Here is an 18,737-nt window from a genome sequence, read left to right as displayed (position 1 = left end):
GTCAGGAAATGCCACACCACCATCGAATTTAGGTAATGATAATGTACCCCGCGCTATCCTTGGCCTACCTCCCTTCCATACATACTGAACCACAATCTTATAGAATTTGTTATAAAACTTCTTCGGGATCATCCTAGGAACTGTTCGGAATAGATATAAGAGCTTTGGCAATAGAACCATTTTGAAGGCCGCTTATCCTTCCCAGCCAGAAGACTTCATGTGCCATCCAGTCCTTTGTAAAACTTTCAATCGTTTTAAGCAGAGGACCATAATTGCACTCACGTAAGTCTTTTCCCTGGCTGATTGAACCCCTAAATACTGAAGTGAACATGATTGCCACAAGTAATTATATGATCTCTTAAGATTCTCTAATATGTCACTAGAGATATTTAATGGAAGGGCTTCAGTTTTATTGGTATTTAGTTTGTAAAAGGAAACCTTGGAATAGGAATCTAATATATGATGAAGAGCGGGGAGAGAATCCTGTGGACTAAACAGGCTCAGCAGAATATTGTCTGCAAATAAACAAATCTTGTAATTAGTATCATCTACTTTGGGACCCCTAAATGATTCCTCCACTCTAATCCTCTCAGCCAGAGGCTCAACAGCCAATGCAAAAATCAAAGGTAGAGTGGGCACCCCTGCCTGGTGCCATTGGAAATATTGAAAGCAGATAAGCATCCGTTGATAAATAATCTAGCAGATGGAACGGAATACAAAGCCATAATGGAGTTTAAGATCTTTCCACCGAACCCAAAACGACTAAGGACTGCCTGAAGGTATCCCCAATGTAGCCTGTCAAAGGCCTTCTCGGCATCTAAGGAAAGAATTAGCAGCGGATCCCCCGTACGCTCACAGCTTTCTATAATATTAATTACACGACGGGTATTGTCTGGTGCTTGTCACCCCAAGACAAACCTCACCTGATCTGAATTTATCAAAGAGGACAGTAAGGGGCAAAGTCTTAGGGCAATTAACTTAGCGAACAGCTTGACGTCCGTGTTCAGCAGAGCAATTGATAAGTAATTCTGGACCTCAGCAGGGTATTTGCCTGGTTTTGGCAAAGCAATAATCTGCACCTCCAGCATCTCCTTAGGGAATTGTCCTCTCTTTGTGGCCTCACTGAACACAGACGTCAAGACTGGCGCAAAATCCGGTTTGAAAGTTGTATAGAAAATGGAGGGGTAGCCATCAGGCCCAGGAGCCTTATCCATAGGCATACTGTCAATAGCTTTTTCCACCTCCTCGACTGACCATGGGGCCCCCAGGGTCGAGCAAGTCTCCAAATCCAGGGTAGATCATTTAATATATTTCAAGAATCGATACTATGGTGTGAGTGTGAGGTGTGAGTGGGTCCTCCCCCAGATTGTTGAGTCTGGAATAATATTCTGCGAAGGTATTAGCTATTTCCAATGGGTCTGATGTTTTATCTCCCCCCCCCCCCAAAAGTGGTAATATTCTGTACTCGTTCTCTTGCCCTCCTTCCTCTTAGTTTACGAGCCAACAATCTAGAAGCTCGATTCCCATAAAAAGAAAACTTTTGATTGAGGCTAGCAATATTTTGGTGGACTTCCTGCATTGACATAATGTTAACCTTCTCTCGAGCTGCAAGTAATTCCTTATATAAATCTCTATTAAGGTGCATACACACGGTCAGATATGTCAGATGAACGATTTGCAAACGATTGAACGACTTTTGACTGCATTAAAATGAATGGAAATCATCCCAAACTGACTGCAAACACATCAGATGTCAGATATCATCGTTATCTGACAAACGGGTACGCGAATCGTTCATCGTTGCGCACATGTCAGATTTTTCTTTCAGATATGAACGATTTTTAAAATAGTTATCGTTCAGATCTGAAGAAAAATCTGACGGGATGTAGTTTGTGGGCTGCTTCAATTCTGTTCATGTTTCCTTCCAGCTCCGGCCATCTAAGTCTATATGCCCTTTTGAATCTGGCTGATATCTGTATAGCCGATCCCCGTACCACAGCTTTCATAGTGCACCAAAAATTGAATATCGAAGTTTCCTCAGGCTCATTATCCCCCAAGAAACCCAAAATAGTTTGCTGTATCTGCTGCTGAGCCTCCGGCTGAGAGAACGTGTATTTTCCTAATCTCCAGGGGCTAGGGGGCACCCTTCTATTTGTGATATTCCAGGTAACAAAAATGGGGGGGTGATGCGACCAAGACATAGGCAAGATATCAACATTACTAACGGACTGCAATGAAAACTTGTCAGAAAGAACTAAATCAATTCTGGAATAAGAGTTGTGCACATGAGAGAAAAATTAGTATTCCCTCTCCAGTGGATGCTTAACTCTCCAGATATCATACAGTTCGTATTCCGCCAATAGTTGGCGAAAACCTCCAGCATACTCAGTGGACTGTCCTGCCCGAGTCGGGGTGACTCTAAACCTGTCAATTAGTGGGTCAAGGACCATATTAAAATCCCCTAAAATCATCACCGCACCTTTACTATGTTTTTGAAGTGAGGCACAAAATTTCCTGCAAAAAGATAATTGTCGAGTATTTGGAGCATACAAAGAGACCAGTGTCACGTTAACCCCTTTTAAATTACCTACTAAAATCAGAAACCTTCCACTTTTGTCTGAAAATTGCTCTGAAAGAACAAAATTACACTGTTTAGAAATAAGAATAGCCACTCCAGCTTTTTTAGCAGGGCCACTGGCGGTATAACAATGAGGAAATTTATCATTTGGAAATGTGGGAGAGGCAGAGCTTTGAAAGTGGGTTTCTTGCACCGCTACAATATGTGCCTTGATTTTTGAGAAATACCTCAATGCAAGTCTCCTTTTGTGAGGGACATTAAGTCCCTTTGCATTTAAGGAGACAATATTAACCATAGAATAATAAATATGGCATACATTCTTTTACCTAGAAAAAGCTGCTGACGAACTCTGAGAAACATAGGGAGAAAAGAACAGTACTCCCTTGTTTAGGCGCACAATATCCGCCTGTATAAGTTAAAACTTAACTTTTAATATATAATGTATCGTAAGACAAGGACTAACGAGACTTTAACAATCTAAAACAAATATAGAATAGATATCCATTATGTACAGGAGATGGTAGTCAATGACCATCCTGTGTGAAATTATAGAATAGTACAACAATTAGGTAATAATTGAAAACATTTACAGCATGAAGAAATGGATTATTATAAACAGACTATAAAGATAGTCATTAATATATGCTGTTATCATCGCTGTATGCAATTTAATAGGTGAATATATATGTATGAAAAATACAAAAATAAAGCAACAGATAATTTCTGGAATAAGGACTGGACCAAACTACCGCCGTATTGGTATTGATGACCAGACAATGGTGTACTGGGTCCAGATGTAGTATCAGCGTTATATATCAAGATACATTCTATCAGAAATACTGATGATATAAGCTAATACTAATGAGCATGTAACACACAAGTAAATAGAAAGATGGTTTATGTCAAGCACAATAAATCTGATTAACAAGCACCGAATCTCTCACTGTAAATGAGAACAAAATGTGAACAAATCTTATGCATGCATATATGTGCACACTGTGTGGAAAAAATGTAGAACCATCACATAGGTCTAAACAGTATTGACCTTTAGTATGCAAAACAAATATACAATCGTTGGTAAGACACTAAATATCAATCACTGCAAACAAAGCAAAATACTGGTGACCAGATATTATGTGTGCAGTTGTGCACACCGTGCGAGGTTAAAAAATGGAAAACCGCACATGGGTCTAGATGCTAATGACCCCTTAGAGCAAAGTGCATATCAGACAATTAGTCACCAATACTCTACAGCAACCATTTATCTTTATCTTTCAGATCCAACGGAGTTGGTTCTAAACACTGCCTTTACTCACTGTCACTGACATTGTTTCTGGATATTTCTCACTCTCCCGGTATTCCACCATTATACTGGCAATAATATATCTAGCCTGGGTGGACATACAAGGGAATTAGCGTTTATCTACCATCACACTATTTCATACCCTCATGGTACATGTGGAGAGTCCGCTCATATCCCATTCAATACTTAGGTACATGGGATACAGAAGCCACTCATCCGCTTACCTTAAAGTGAAAGGTACCTTTACCTTTATTTATTTATATTTCACATGTGATAGATACTGTACTAACCACTCATGTGGTCCGTTATTTGACTTTTTCACTAATTGTTTGATATGCACTTTGCTTTTAGGGGTCATTAGCATCTAGACCCATGTGCGGATTTCCATTTTTTAACCTCACACGGTGTGTACAACTGCACACATAATATCTGGTCACCAGTATTTTGCTTTGTTTGCAGTGATTGATATTTAGTGTCTTACCAACGATTGTATATTTGTTTTGCATACTAAAGGTCAATACTGTTTAGACCTATGTGATGGTTCTACATTTATTCCACACAGTGTGCACATATATGCATGCATAAGATTTGTTCACATTTTGTTCTCATTTACAGTGAGAGATTCGGTGCTTGTTAATCAGATTTATTGTGCTTGACATAAACCATCTTTCTATTTACTTGTGTGTTACATGCTCATTAGTATTAGCTTATATCATCAGTATTTCTGATAGAATGTATCTTGATATATAACGCTGATACTACATCTGGACCCAGTACACCATTGTCTGGTCATCAATACCAATACGGCGGTAGTTTGGTCCAGTCCTTATTCCAGAAATTATCTGTTGCTTTATTTTTGTATTTTTCATACATATATATTCACCTAGTAAATTGCATACAGCGATGATAACAGCATATATTAATGACTATCTTTATTGTCTGTTTATAATAATCCATTTCTTCATGCTGTAAATGTTTTCAATTATTACCTAATTGTTGTACTATTTTATAATTTCACACAGGATGGTCATTGACTACCCTCTCCTGTACACAATGGATATCTATTCTATATTTGTTTTATATTGTTAAAGTTTTGTTAGTCCTTGTCTTACGATACATTATATATTAAAAGTTACGTTTTAACTTATACAGGCGGATATTGTGGCCCTACACAAGGGAGTACTTTTCTTTTCTCCCTATAGCTATATTTTACTCTCAAGGGTGCACCTCCTTTTCTCTACACCTCGTGGATATACAATCCCTTTAGTGATTTTCCCAATAAGTGGAGTCATATCTGCCTTTATCTTATATTTATAGAGCTATTTTGGTACCAGTGCTTAAAGTTTCCCCTTACCTTTTTCCCTTTGCATGAACTCTGAGAAACATATGACTATTGCATGGTAATTGTGGCACCCAACCATCCAGGGAGATAATAATAAGAAAAAAAAGATACAGGGAAAAAAGTAAAAAACAAAACACACAGAAATAACAGATATGGCTTCTCTTGAAGCCACATGGGGCTGCCGAACCATGGCAACACCGTGGGGTTATGCTGAGAGGAGAGAGGTCCCCAGCTGCCACACACTTTAATATAAATGTTTAACAAATAAGTAAAATTACCATAATCTAACACATACATTTTGATCCAAATTATGACCCAAAAAGTCAAACACAAGGGACAAAGTATTAACTTATTCAACCATTAAACCTACCTAGAGAGCCAGACACTCATGTAATAGCTGTATAGCAGCACATTTAATTAACGTTATCCTTACAATCATAAGATATATTTAATATCTAGAAATGCCATTCAAATAATAAGGACTCAGAACAGATTAGATGCTCTCAGACCTGCTCTCTAGAGAAAAAAGAAAATAAATAATAAAAAAACAAAGAGACTCTTAACCCATCGTGGACCAGTCCTGCTGGATTCCATGGACAGGCGACGATCTCGAAGAAGTCCCAGAAACATTCCACTCAGATAGGATCTTCTCGCCTTCCTCCAAAGTGGTGATAACGGTCATGGAGCCGTTGCGTGATATCAATAGCTTCGTAGGGAAGCCCCAGCAATACAGTATACCAGCCTTCGTCAGCGAAGACATGATGGGTTGGAGGGAGCACCTCTTGGCTAATGTAGCCTAAGAAAGATCGCCAAACGGCTGAAGATCTCCCAATAAACTCGCAAACTCTTGAGTCGGGTGGGACACTTTTAGTAAGGCTTCCTTTATATGATAATAGTGCATCCTCATTAGCACATCTCTAGGAACTCCTTCCGGAGGAAAGTCTATGGATGCAATCGATAATGAGGTCCGAGGACTGTACTTCAGGAAGCAACTTTTTGAAGAGAGTTACCGCAAAGTAATTGAAACTACTGTTTGAGATATTCTCTGGCACACCGCGTAGTTGGAGGTTGTTTCGGCATGATCTATCCTCTAAATCACCGATTTTATCCCAAAGAGCTGTCACTTCGCTTTGAAGGGCGTCATGCATATTAATCAAATCATTGTGTGAACCCACCATTTCGCCCATCTTCGTCTCAAGGTGATCCGTTCGTCCCCACAGGTCATCTATAGATTGCTGACAAGGCTGTAGCCTGGAATGGCACTCAGCTGCCACATCTACCTTAAACTGAGACAGTAGTGCTTTCATAGTGCCAACCGTCAGCGCCTCATTATCACTGACAAGTAACTGTGGAGATTCAGGTGAGAGAGATGAACCAGCAGCAGCCATATTTTGAGGTAAAAGTGAGCTCTTCTGAGTAACGGAAACACCAGTGCTCCCGGTCTTGACCGACTCTGGTGACGGTTTGAAGAAGGCCACCCGGGTGCAGGCTTGGTTACCTTCGGCCTTTTAGGGGCCATAGCTCTCAAGGCACTATTATGTTACTGCACGATCAATAGAGGTGAGTCACAGATATCACGAAAGGCTCCAATTTCTATCAGTAGGTTAGGTAATTTAACATGCCACTGGAGACATGTGTGGAACAGACAGCTACATATCCTCAAAACAGTGGACAGCACCGCTTCATGAAATATGGGACACTCAGACACTTCTGACAGTCTTTCTGTATAACCTCCGGTAGTCTTCCAGAAAGGAGAAGAAATAATAATGTCCCCTCATTCAGGCCAGAAGCCACGAGCTGGGAGAGCTTGAATAGAGTGCAGTATAGCTGATCTCCCAAGATGGCCGCCTACACTTACAGACATATAAGCCTGCTGATCTCCCTCCTCACTCCCCTCTTATTATGCTGCCTCTGTTTGCTCAGCTCCAGCCTCCACAGCCTGAGACAGGTAAGCTATGTTGTGTGGTACTATACCTCTCTTGTAAAGCGCCGGCCTTTCCGCCTCCGCGCGATCGCCCACGTGACTGCCAAGCGGCTCCAACCACTAAATTTAGGCCGCGGCTTCCACCTGGGAACAAGGTCCCGATCGCAAGTGCCGGACCCGGACTCCGCTGTGGGCTCTGGAGGTAACAGCAGGTGCAGGGGGTCTGCCCTGCCTGAAACCACTGCAATAAGACCCGCTGGGCACAATGCAACCCCGCCAATTAGCGGTAACTAGCCAGAGCTCTCCCATGTCACGTCCTCTGCTCTTGACCTCCTGGCCACGCCCCCCTTCCTATGGTTTTGAAAGTACACAAATCTCACAACTATAAAAGTAGATTTTTACAAAATAACCCTCACAATTTCCTTCCTTCTCCTCCTGTGAGTTCCAAATACTAATTATTTAATGTTGAAATTTAGAAATTTCAAAAGCAAGCATCTCATGTTTACCCTCTTCTAGGCACCAAAAGTTATAATATGGCAGTTCATGCACTACAGCATTTATTTGCAATGTACAATTGTATTCCATTACAATGTAATAGATTTAGGGGGGGAATTCAATCTGCTCCGAAAAATTTTCGGACAAATAAACGGGACTTACCACAAGTTTTTGTCTTCAGACAACTCAATAAGAACCAGTTTTATTCGCCCAAAAAATTATCTGAGCGAATGCACATAGGTCCGTGACCTTATCATGGATTCTATGTGTTTTCACGGGCATGATCGAGAAAACGGAGCTGCTTATTGGGAATTTTTTCCAAGGCAGATGCAAAAAAAAATCGAATTTACTTGAATAGTCCCCTGGGGATTAATTAGCTGTGGTAATTTACAGCGGCTAACTGAATTCTCCCCATAGTAGTAATACACTTTGTGTATTTCCCATGGTGCATGTACGTATATGGACTGAGTGTATAATTATCAGTACATACCAGTTCCGTAAGATGATTTATTGCCAGGCATATTGCTTCCCGTGATGGTGGGTCCATTAGCTTTCTAAGGAAAGAGCCAATACATCCAAGCTTTAAGATCTAGAGTGAGAATACACAGTACAAGATTATTCAGGCCGATCATTTAAAAAAAAAAAAAAAAACCGTGAGAAGTCTAAACTAAAATACCTTGATATGCAGACAGAGCTCTTCCAGCGGTGTCCTGACAATTTCTGGTAGCTGGTAATCATCCAGCAGACTATCCCTCAGGCTGTTATATAGGTGGTAGCAGTACCCTGGCTTTACTCTGCAAGAAAATAGTACTTTATTGTAGTAGGGGTCTAAACCAAAACTCTGTGTAATTTCTTCTGTCTTACTACAATGCAACTTTTTGTACATATGATGTCATTTCAGATGGGGCCCTAGAGCTTTGGCGTATTGGGGAATACACCAGATGTGAGCACAGAGTAGCATGTACAGTAGCCTGACTCTCAAGCAGAGTCACTAGCAAGATACTATAGCAGGTCACCTGGGTACATCTATATAAATTTATGAAAAGAAAAAAATTGGTGTTGCCAACAGCAACTAGATGTTTATTTTCTCTCAATCCAGGTGGTGCAAAGAAAATGCACCTAATGAAACTCTGCATAATACTTTTTCTATCTAATTCATTGGAGAAATCAGATCTCATTTCCATCCCCTTCTTTACGGCCTATGCTCACATAGTTGATTGTTTCCGTTTTTTAACAACTTGCATACTTTGCGTTATGTGGTTTATTTTAAGGTATTAATATAAAACTGATTGAACCAGCGTCACGTCAGGGGAAGAGCATGTTTTACTGTGTGTCTATCTTCTCAGCGCCCTCGGTGCTTTGCCCCCCAATGAGCTCTAAGAGAAATGGCTGTGAATCGTGAGTCACTGGTCTTACATCTTTCATCTCAGTCTCTCCATTTCTTCTGTAGACCTTTGTTCAAAATACATGTAACAACGTAGCCAGCGTCACCTTGGCCTACAGTAGGTCAAAGTCTACATTCAAGTTAAGTAATACGGAGCAGAGTTATCCAGCATTCCTCACCTGCCAGCACGTCCCTTCCTCTGCTTGGCATTAGCATGGCTGACCCATTCTGCAGTCATGGTGCTGATATTATTTTGGGTGTCATAGTGGGTCTCCTTTATTTTTCCTCCATCTATCACATGAACCACGTCGTCTATGGTGATACTAAAACAAAATGAACCATCAAAAGCCTACAGTTATCTAAAAGGTGAGCTTGCACTTATTTAGGAGAGTACGGTTTGTGGTTTTATAATATAAATAATTAAACACTGGCTAAACTGGGCCACAGTGACCCCTCCAAACCAAAAACAAATCCCACGGTAACGACTGCACCTGTCACTCTACTGCAATTTCACTTTAGACATGTGTCTGAAGTGATCAGAACATACTATTCTATATGAAAGGGCGTGTATCAAGCAATGCAGAACAGTTAGTTATTTGTCATGAAACAATAAAGGTGAATGGTCGGAAGTCCTGATTGAACTAAAGCCATTTTGTAACATCTATCTGTACTTACTACTTCTACAACATGGTACTTTATGTAAGCCAGTTTCAGGACCAGCTCAAAAAAGGCAGATTAGGTCAAAAGATAATATATTACTTGCTGCATAAGACTATGGGGCTCATTTATCAACAAGTTTTATCATAAGCAGAGTTTTAAACATAAGCCAATCAGCTCCCGTCATCTGTTTGAAAAATGACAGTTGGTTTGAGCATCATCTATCATACGTAACGAGTTTTAAAACTTGTGTATTATAAGACTCGTTGATAAATGGGCCCCCAGATATGGAATCCTGTAGGGTCATGATGTCCCTCTCCTAATATACAGTATACACTGACATATACACTGCCAGCATCATGCTTACCTTGTTTCTGCAATGTTGGTGGCAATTATAATTTTCCGTACTCCAGGAGGTGGTGTTTTAAAAACCTAATAATGAAAGTTATTACTATTAGTGTTATTAGTTTATATAAAAATAAATAAATTGTCTCCACAAATCATTTTCTTTTGTCTCATCCTTGTCCTGAGGATGCCTTTTTTTTTTTGCAAACCATTTACTTACAATCCATTAAGAAAAATAACCAAAACAAAACAATAAAATTATAAACCTCTACACAATTGTGCCAGTAACAACATGCACAGGTTTATCTGTGTATGGCTATATACATGCTTGTCACAATTTTTAAGACAGCGCAAAAACTGAAGCCATAGTTCTGTGGCTGGCTGACTTCAAATCTCCATTCCACCTGGTTTTATTCAGCCTCCGAACTTGTGTAATTCACGTGTCCCGAATTAAAGGGACGATATCGCAAGTCTATATATCCTTGCATCTACCAATATACAATCATAATCATGGTATTATAATATTATTATTATTATCATCCTTTGTTTATATGGCGCCACAAAGGTTCTGCAGTGCCTTACACAGTACATAAATGAGCACACAAGAAAAACAGTTATTAGCCATACAATACAGGACAAGGACATGGTTTATAGACATAGCTGCATAACACAAGCAGTGTCCACATAATCCTCTACATTATCCATCCCTATCCTCCCCCTCTTGTCTCCTATGCTTCCTGTTCCCCCTATTTTCTCTCCTAAGTCTGCTTTCCAACCCTCTACTTCTATCCCCCGCCTTTCCTGTTCCTCCACTCTCCACCACCTCCCTCCCTCCATGGCCTTGCTACGCCACCACTAAGCCCTATGCCCTCCTGGTTCTGCCTGTCACCTCCAGGGCTGCCAAGACAAATTCTGGGCCCGGGTACAACAACCACCTGTGGGACCACAACATGTTGGGCATGGCTGCACCCATTTGTGGGTGGGTCTAGCATGTGAGATGCACCTACTCACAGGAGCATGGCATAGCAACCAGCAGCTGGGACTAAAGTAGTCACTACTGTATTAGGATGGCGGGACAGTCCCATAATATATGCATTTTTATCTGGATGTACTGTATTTAGATGCTACAATGTAACACAATTATTAAGGTGCTACAACTTTATTTTGTACATCTCTCATGTAAATAACACATAATCAAAATCTATTTGTTGGCATAGAGATATATGAATGAAGGACTTAATTTTGACATATCAGGTCATCTTATACACACACATTCCGCAGCATATATCCTAACCCACTGCTCCATGCTCCTTCCTCACTATCTACCCCATCTGTGTCGCCCCTGTCTGTCTGCCCCTCCCCTTTAGAATGTAAGCTCTCATGAGCAGGGCCCTCGTCCCTCATGTGCTTTTCCTCCCCCTACGTATAGTATCATTTACTCCTAACTCCCCACAACGGTACCTAACACTTGGTTGCTAATGTCCTGCTGCTTGTGTTATGCAACTATGTCTATAAACCATGTCCTTGTCCTGTACATATAAGCCTGTTAATAACTCCAAGTTGTCCAAATAGATAATTATGACAGTTACTCAGAGAAAACTTAAGAAAAAAAATTAACATTATAATTTCTCATTAACAGCGATTGCTGTTATAGGTAACATTACCAGGGCAACATTATCTTGTAATATGCATAAAAACGTGCAAAGCAGACCAAAGTGTACATAGGAATACAGAAAGCACAGAAAAACCCCAGCAACTTTGATTATAATCTCGTCTTTTCAGGGAGGCTAAACAAAAGTAAAAACGTTTCAGGCTAACAGGAAGACATTTGATCAACCAAATGGTCTCCAGACGTCTATCGACAGGTCTCGCGATCCTGCGATGGGATAGGAAACACCAATCCACCGGTTGGAAATGCAGGCCGGCGGCTATCGATATTCCACAATCCATCAGAGGATCGGTGAAATTATATGTGTTAAATTTCACAGATTTGCAAATCACAATCATACTTTTATTGTGATCGGCAAATCTGTGAAATCCAACTTAATTTCACCGATCCTCCAACCCAGCATCGCAGGAACGTAGCGAACAGTCGCAGATGAATGAGGGCCTATAGGCAGGGCCGTTTCTAGGGGCAGGCGACCCATGCAATGGCACGGGGCGCGCCCCCTCCGACCCCTGCCTGTGAACTTCCGTGCGCCCGCTGAGATTCAGTTACCAGCGGGCGCCCGAGCGTCCAGCCCCCTCAACGCAGAGCAGCCGGAGACGGAGGCTGGAGCTCACTCGTGGGCTCCGGCTTCTGGCTCCTGCAGTGTGCACTATGGGAGAGACGTCATGACATCTTTCCCATAGTGCAGAGGACGAGCGGAGCGGACGACGGAGCGGGGCTTAAGGTAAGTATTAGTGTATTATTTTTTTTTGTGCAGGCGGCATTTACTAGGGACAATACTTGGGGGGGCACGTCTACTGGGGGAGGCACTACCACTGGGGGCACCTGGGCACTACTACTGGGGACATTACTCTGGGGCCACCACTACTGTGGACATTACAACGGGGGCATTTCTACTGGGGTAAGCACCACTACTGGGGGCACCCGGGCACTACTACTAGAGAAATTACTCTGGGGGCACTTCTACTGGGGGAGGCACCACTACTGGGGGCACCCGGGCACTACTACTAGAGAAATTACTCTGGGGGCACTTCTACTGGGGGAGGCACCACTACTGGGGGCACCCGGGCACTACTATTGGGGACATTACAAGGGGGACATTTCTACTGGGGGAGGCACTACTACTGGGGGCACCCGGGCACTACTACTGGGAACATTACAAGGGGGGCACTACTACTGGGGGCATTGCTTAGAAGGCACCACTACCGGGGGCACTACTACTTGGGGCTTTACTACTTGGGGCACTACTACAGAGGGAGCATTACTATTGGGGGCACTAGTACTGGGGAATTTATACAGGGGGCATTACTATTGGGGGGCAATACAACTGGGGACATTACTACAGGGGGCATGACTACAGGGGGCACTACTAATGGGGGCATGGCATAGGGGCACCACTACTGTGGGCTCTGCATAAGTTGCACTACCACTGTGGGCACTGCATAAGGGGCATAAATATAGGGGGCACTGCATAAGGGGCACAAATACAGGGGACACTGCATATGGGGACATTTACAGGGGGCACTGCATAATGGGCACTTCTGCCTGAGAGCCAGTGTGGGGGAAGCCTAAGACCTGTCGGGCTGGAATGCAAGGAAGGGGGCTGGAATGAAGTGTGTATTATGTGAATCTTGTTTTTTCAATGTGTTTTATGTGGTTCTGGATCTCAAAATGTATTTTATGTGGTTATGGATTTAATAATGTATTTGAGGTGAATATGGCTTTAAAACGTAGTTTATGTGGCTCTGGCTTTTCCAAAATATTTTATGTGGAAGTGGTTTGTTGCAGTGTAATCCTGAAGTGGCTTTTTCAGTGTATTTTATGTGGACCTGGCTTGTATTTTCAGTGTGCTGGGCTCGCCCCCAACGTGACTATAAACGGGAGTGATACAAGGTCATACTCCTGCAAATGTCACACCAAAGGCATGCACAAGCAAATGCGTCGTGGGCTTGTGACAGCTAGGCCACACCCCATTTTTTGACCGCGCGCCTGCTGTCAGTCTTTAATTTAGCTACATATATTTTTCAGCGCTTTGCCTCTGACAGGTTAACCACCCCTGGGCCCTGTAGTCACAGCGGCTGACATTCTGTGGTCTTTCGAGACGCTCCCTTACTGTGATACCACACCCCCTCACAATGAGACCACACCCACTCCGCAATTTTACTGCTTCTTGGTGTGTGTGCAGGGGGGGGGGGGTGCATTTGACTGCTTGCACTGGGAGCCTCAGACCCTATAAACTGCCCTGCCTATAGGCTATAGCTTCTCTAGATGTAAAGTACTGTAGTAACATACCTCTGTCTGATTTACAGTTGGCATCAATGAATGCAAAGGGATAATAATGAACCATTCTAAAGAAAACAAAACAAATAATTATCCAAATGCAAAACTCCTCACCAACAGAGAGACACATTCCTTTAATAAGGATTGGTTAAAAGTGACTAGGAAACAGAAGTTTATATGTTATAATAATGCAGAGATTATAGAACAGTAGAATTCTATAACATGCTGAACTCTTTTCCGATACACTTTCAATCCATGCCACAACACACATCCTCGGCATGCTTATCACAATGATGAACATGTTAAAATTTATATTATACTGTATGTGTTGTGTCATAGTTACCACAGGAGTATTTGAAAAACACAATCAAATACTAAAATCAGCCAACCACACACACATAAATATACCCAGGCATATCACTGAAGACATGCCAGGAGGGCTGGCCAACCAGTTAGGAATAGAAGCTGGAAGTGGCATAATAGGAGGGTAAAAAAAAAAAAAAAAAGATATTTTAAGTATACAAGGTATAGGTAAGCAAGGGAGGGAGAGATCTCAGGCAATAGATACGTCGCTGACTCGGGTACATGTTATGCACTGACATACACACACTAATAGATAATGCCACATATCCAAGTAGGGATTTAAGGTTTAGTGACCAACATTGCATGCTCATCTTATGACAAAAATATAAACAACCAAGATCAAGGAGACACTGTGCTAAGTTAACTAACAAAAAAAATGAATAAAGTCTGCTCCCTGTCAGGTGAAACAAAGAGGCTCAAATAGTAATTAAATACAATTGGCAACCAGCACGGATTCTGGCGCCGGGACTACTTGTGAGTTGTCTGTGTCCAGAAAGCTACAGCTGTACACATCCAGCATGCAGATTGTCGCTCACTAGGCTGGTAAATCAGTGGGACATTCAAAAGGAGCAAGGAATTTTGATTAGAGATGAGCGGTTCGAATTGCTTGGAATCCAAATCCACCCGAACATAAGAAATCAGAGTCAATCCAAGCGGCGGCTCGGGTCTTCCCGTCTGACTTGGATTTCACTTTGAGGCAAAACATCATTCTCGCAGCGTTGGATTCACGCTGGTTTTGGATTCTATATAAGGTGCTGCGGACGGAACACGTGATGTATGCCGCGCTGAACTCTGCTGCATAGGCTGTGGCCAGACTCACTAGTGGCCGTGCTGCTTAGACAATGTGTATAGGGGGTGCACGCTGCTGTACGCTGTGCTGTCCTCTGCTGTATTGGCTGTGCTGTGTCCATCAGTAAGACATTCATGTGCATATATAAGCACTGTGACTCTACTCCACACAGTTTGAATAAAGCTGCGCCATCAAATTTTTTTATAAACAATTGTATTGTTTGTCCTGTGTGGTGCGCTTTGTTCACGTGCATATATAAGCCCTGTGGCTCCCATCCACGCAGGAATAGAGCTGCGCTATAAAATAAATTAAATCACTTTATTGTTTGTACTGTTTGGTGCGCTTTGTTCATGTGCATATATAAGGCAGCCCAGTGGCTCCAGTCCACGCAGGAATAGAGCTGCGCCATCAAAAACATTTATTGTATTGTTTGTCCTGTTTGGTGCGTTTTGTTCATGTGCATATATAAGCCCTGTGGCTCCCATCCATGCAGGAATAGAGCTGCGCTATAAAATAAATTAAATCACTTTATTGTTTGTACTGTTTGGTGCGCTTTGTTCATGTGCATATATAAGGCAGCCCAGTGGCTCCCATCCACGCAGGAATAGAGCTGCGCCATCAAAAACATTTATTGTATTGTTTGTCCTGTTTGGTGCGCTTTGTTCATGTGCATATATAAGCCCTGTGGCTCCCATCCACGCAGGAATAGAGCTGCGCTATAAAATAAATTAAATCACTTTATTGTTTGTACTGTTTGGTGCGCTTTGTTCATGTGCATATATAAGGCAGCCCAGTGGCTCCAGTCCACGCAGGAATAGAGCTGCGCCATCAAAAAAATGTATTGTATTGTTTGTACTGTTTGGTGCGTTTTGTTCACATGCATATATAAGCCACGCAGTTATCTGCAAATTGAAAAATGGATAACATTCAGTTTAGAGAAGAGCAACCAAATACTGCAGCTGAGAACATAGGCATGCTGCTTATTATTTGAATCAGCAGAAGCAGTTTGTGCTATCTATTCACATCGTTGTGCGAATAAGACGCATTTGAAAGTAAAAAGACGCACAAAGACACTCGGCGCTACTAAGTCACGCCACAACATGGCAATACTAGAGGGGCTATTTAATGCGCCAAGAGGCTAGATGTATGTGGACCCATCTGAAGACAGATGATTACAATTTATAGGACATCTTTTCATGTTTCACCTCTAGGGATTCAGGCCTTCATTCAGAGGCGGCCGTACGGTCTACGACCGCACGGCCGGCTCGATGTTTGTCAAGCGCGCATGCGCACGAGGGAGCCGGCTCCTTCGTGCGCATGCGTGAGACCCGCTACGACCGACAGCGCCGGTCGTAGCGGGTCTCTTTCCAAAGGGGGCGAGCTGTCGATGTTGATTGACAGCTCGCCCCATTTGGAAGGCGGGCCGGGGGGGGTGGCAGCCCAAATGGAGGCGTTCCCATGGGAACGCCTGCCGTTTGGGGGAGGCCCCACTGACATCACTAGTGATGTCAGTGGAGAGCTTCCGGCTCTGACAGAGCCAGAAGCTCCCCGGGGCTTACGACAAGTGAGACCCTACCCTAGGGTCTCGTCGTAAGCCCCGATGGTCGCGATGGTCTCTGACCATCGCGACCATCACCCTAGCGGTCGTTAGAGCTGTGGGTGTAAACCCACAGCCTAACGACCGAAACAGTTTCTGAGCGACCGCTTGCATCCTCCGACCTCCTCTGAATGAGGCACTCAGTCTACTGAGCAAATTAGTTATTATTGTAAGTAAAAATATTGATATGCATTTATTGACATTTTTCTATTCCTTGATGTAATGTATTATGTGTAAGTTAAACCAGTAAAGTTGTATTGTATTACCAGATTTGAGCCTCATTGTTTCACCTGACAGGGAGCAGATTTTATTCATGTTTTTTTAGTTTACTTAGCGCAGTGTCATAATTAACAATAAATAATAATGGAATTGCACCCAGTAACCAGCAGTATCTTCAGACTTTTCTTTTTATTAACAAAGGAAAAAGTGCTGGTTTCTACATTTGTCATCCTTCATATTTTCACAAAACACATTTGAAAAGAGTTTGCATAAGCCCCTGCATATGAAAGCAATGATCCTTACCTGATTTAAACATGACCTGTGACATCAGTAAGTCATGTAAGGTGCTAATATTATCCCAGCCTGGAAGGAACACTAGGATTGCACCATCCTAACACAGAAAAACAAAATCACAATGGTTACTCTAAAGCCTTACCAAAAAGAAGCTTAAAAGACGTGAGTAATAGCATTTCCCAATGTATGCCAACTATTCTATATTATAGAACTCTTTTGTGATTGAAAAAAAGATAAGTGAAACCTTCTGAAAAGTGAGGTCATTAGTAACATGGGATGTAGTTAATAGACCAGCGGACTAAATGCAGCTGGTCTATATGCCGACACCAGAAGACCGGCAAGGGACAGAAGGTAGGCATCGAAATACCGATGCCTATCTTCAACCTGATGCTGGAGTGCCGTAGGACGTCGGACCAATCGAGGCGAGTCCAGCCATCCCTAGCACTTAGCCGCGGGGGGGGGGGGGTTAGGTTTAGGCACCCCCCGGTGAGGGTTAGGCTAGGGGAAGGGGGGATAGGCGCCGCTGGGGCAAGGTTAGGGTTAGGCACCCCTAAGGGAGGGTTAGGGTTGGGTGGAGGGGAGGGATAGGCGACTTACCTGCCACTGTCGGGATTTCCTCCTGTCGGCTGACACTGTCGGGATTTGAACCAGCGGCACCACTAAGCAAGAGGAATCACACCATGAAGACCAAGGAGCTCTCCAAACAAGTCAGGGACAAAGTTGTTGAGAAGTACAATTCTGGTTTGGGTTATAAAAAAATATCCAAATCTTTGATGATCCCCCGGAGCACCATCAAATCCATCATCATCAAATGGAAAGAACATGGTACCACAACAAACCTGCCAAGAGACGGCCGCCCACCAAAACTCACAGACCGGGCAAGGAGGGCATTTATCAGAGAGGCAGCACAGAGAGCAAAGCTAACCCTGAAGGAGCTGCAGAGTTCCACAGCAGAGACTGGTGTATCTGTGCATGTGACCACAATAAGCCGTACACTCCATAGAGCTGGGCTTCATGGAAGAGTGGCCAGAAAAAAGCCATTACTTAGCGATAAAAATAAGAAGACACGATTTGAGTTTGCCAAAAGGCATGTGGGCGACTCCCCAAATGTATGGAGGAAGGTGCTCTGGTCAGATGAGACAAATTAAATTTTTTGGCCACCAAGGAAAACGCTGTCTGGCGCAAACCCAACACATCCCATCACCCAAAGAACACCATCCCCGCAGTGAAACATGGTGGTGGCAGCATCATGCTGTGTGGATGTTTTTCAGCAGCAGGGACTGGGAAATGGATTTGAGTCGAGGGAAAGATGGATGGTGCTAAATACAGGGATATTCTTCAGCAAATCCTATTTCAGTCTGCCTGTGATTTGAGACTGGGACAGAGGTTCGCCTTCCAGCAGGACAATGACCCGAAGCATACTGCTAAAGCAACACTCGAGTGGTTTAAGGGGAAACATTTAAATATGTTGGAATGGCCTAGTCAAAGCCCAGATCT

The 18,737-nt window shown here is 42.8% G+C and overlaps 1 protein-coding gene across 1 annotated transcript in view; it reads right to left on the bottom strand.

Moving 5' to 3' along the window:
• DHX36 (DEAH-box helicase 36) overlaps window positions 1-18,737 on the bottom strand; it is an 87,125-nt gene that overhangs the window by 19,315 nt on the left and 49,073 nt on the right. Inside the window, exons 12-17 of the mRNA XM_088447650.1 lie at window positions 17,250-17,337; window positions 13,990-14,045; window positions 10,051-10,115; window positions 9,206-9,349; window positions 8,319-8,436; window positions 8,133-8,231 (exon numbers count right to left, since the gene is read on the bottom strand). Of these exons, the coding sequence (XP_088303776.1) occupies window positions 8,133-8,231; window positions 8,319-8,436; window positions 9,206-9,349; window positions 10,051-10,115; window positions 13,990-14,045; window positions 17,250-17,337 (570 nt within the window). The remainder of the gene's footprint in view (window positions 1-8,132; window positions 8,232-8,318; window positions 8,437-9,205; window positions 9,350-10,050; window positions 10,116-13,989; window positions 14,046-17,249; window positions 17,338-18,737) is intronic.

Source organism: Taudactylus pleione, unplaced genomic scaffold (genome assembly GCF_031769625.1).
Source record: "Taudactylus pleione unplaced genomic scaffold, aTauple2 ptg000436l, whole genome shotgun sequence".
Taxonomy (NCBI): domain Eukaryota; kingdom Metazoa; phylum Chordata; class Amphibia; order Anura; family Myobatrachidae; genus Taudactylus; species Taudactylus pleione.
The sequence above is the reverse complement of the archived record's forward strand: the minus strand, read 5'-3'. Positions and strand labels throughout refer to the sequence as shown.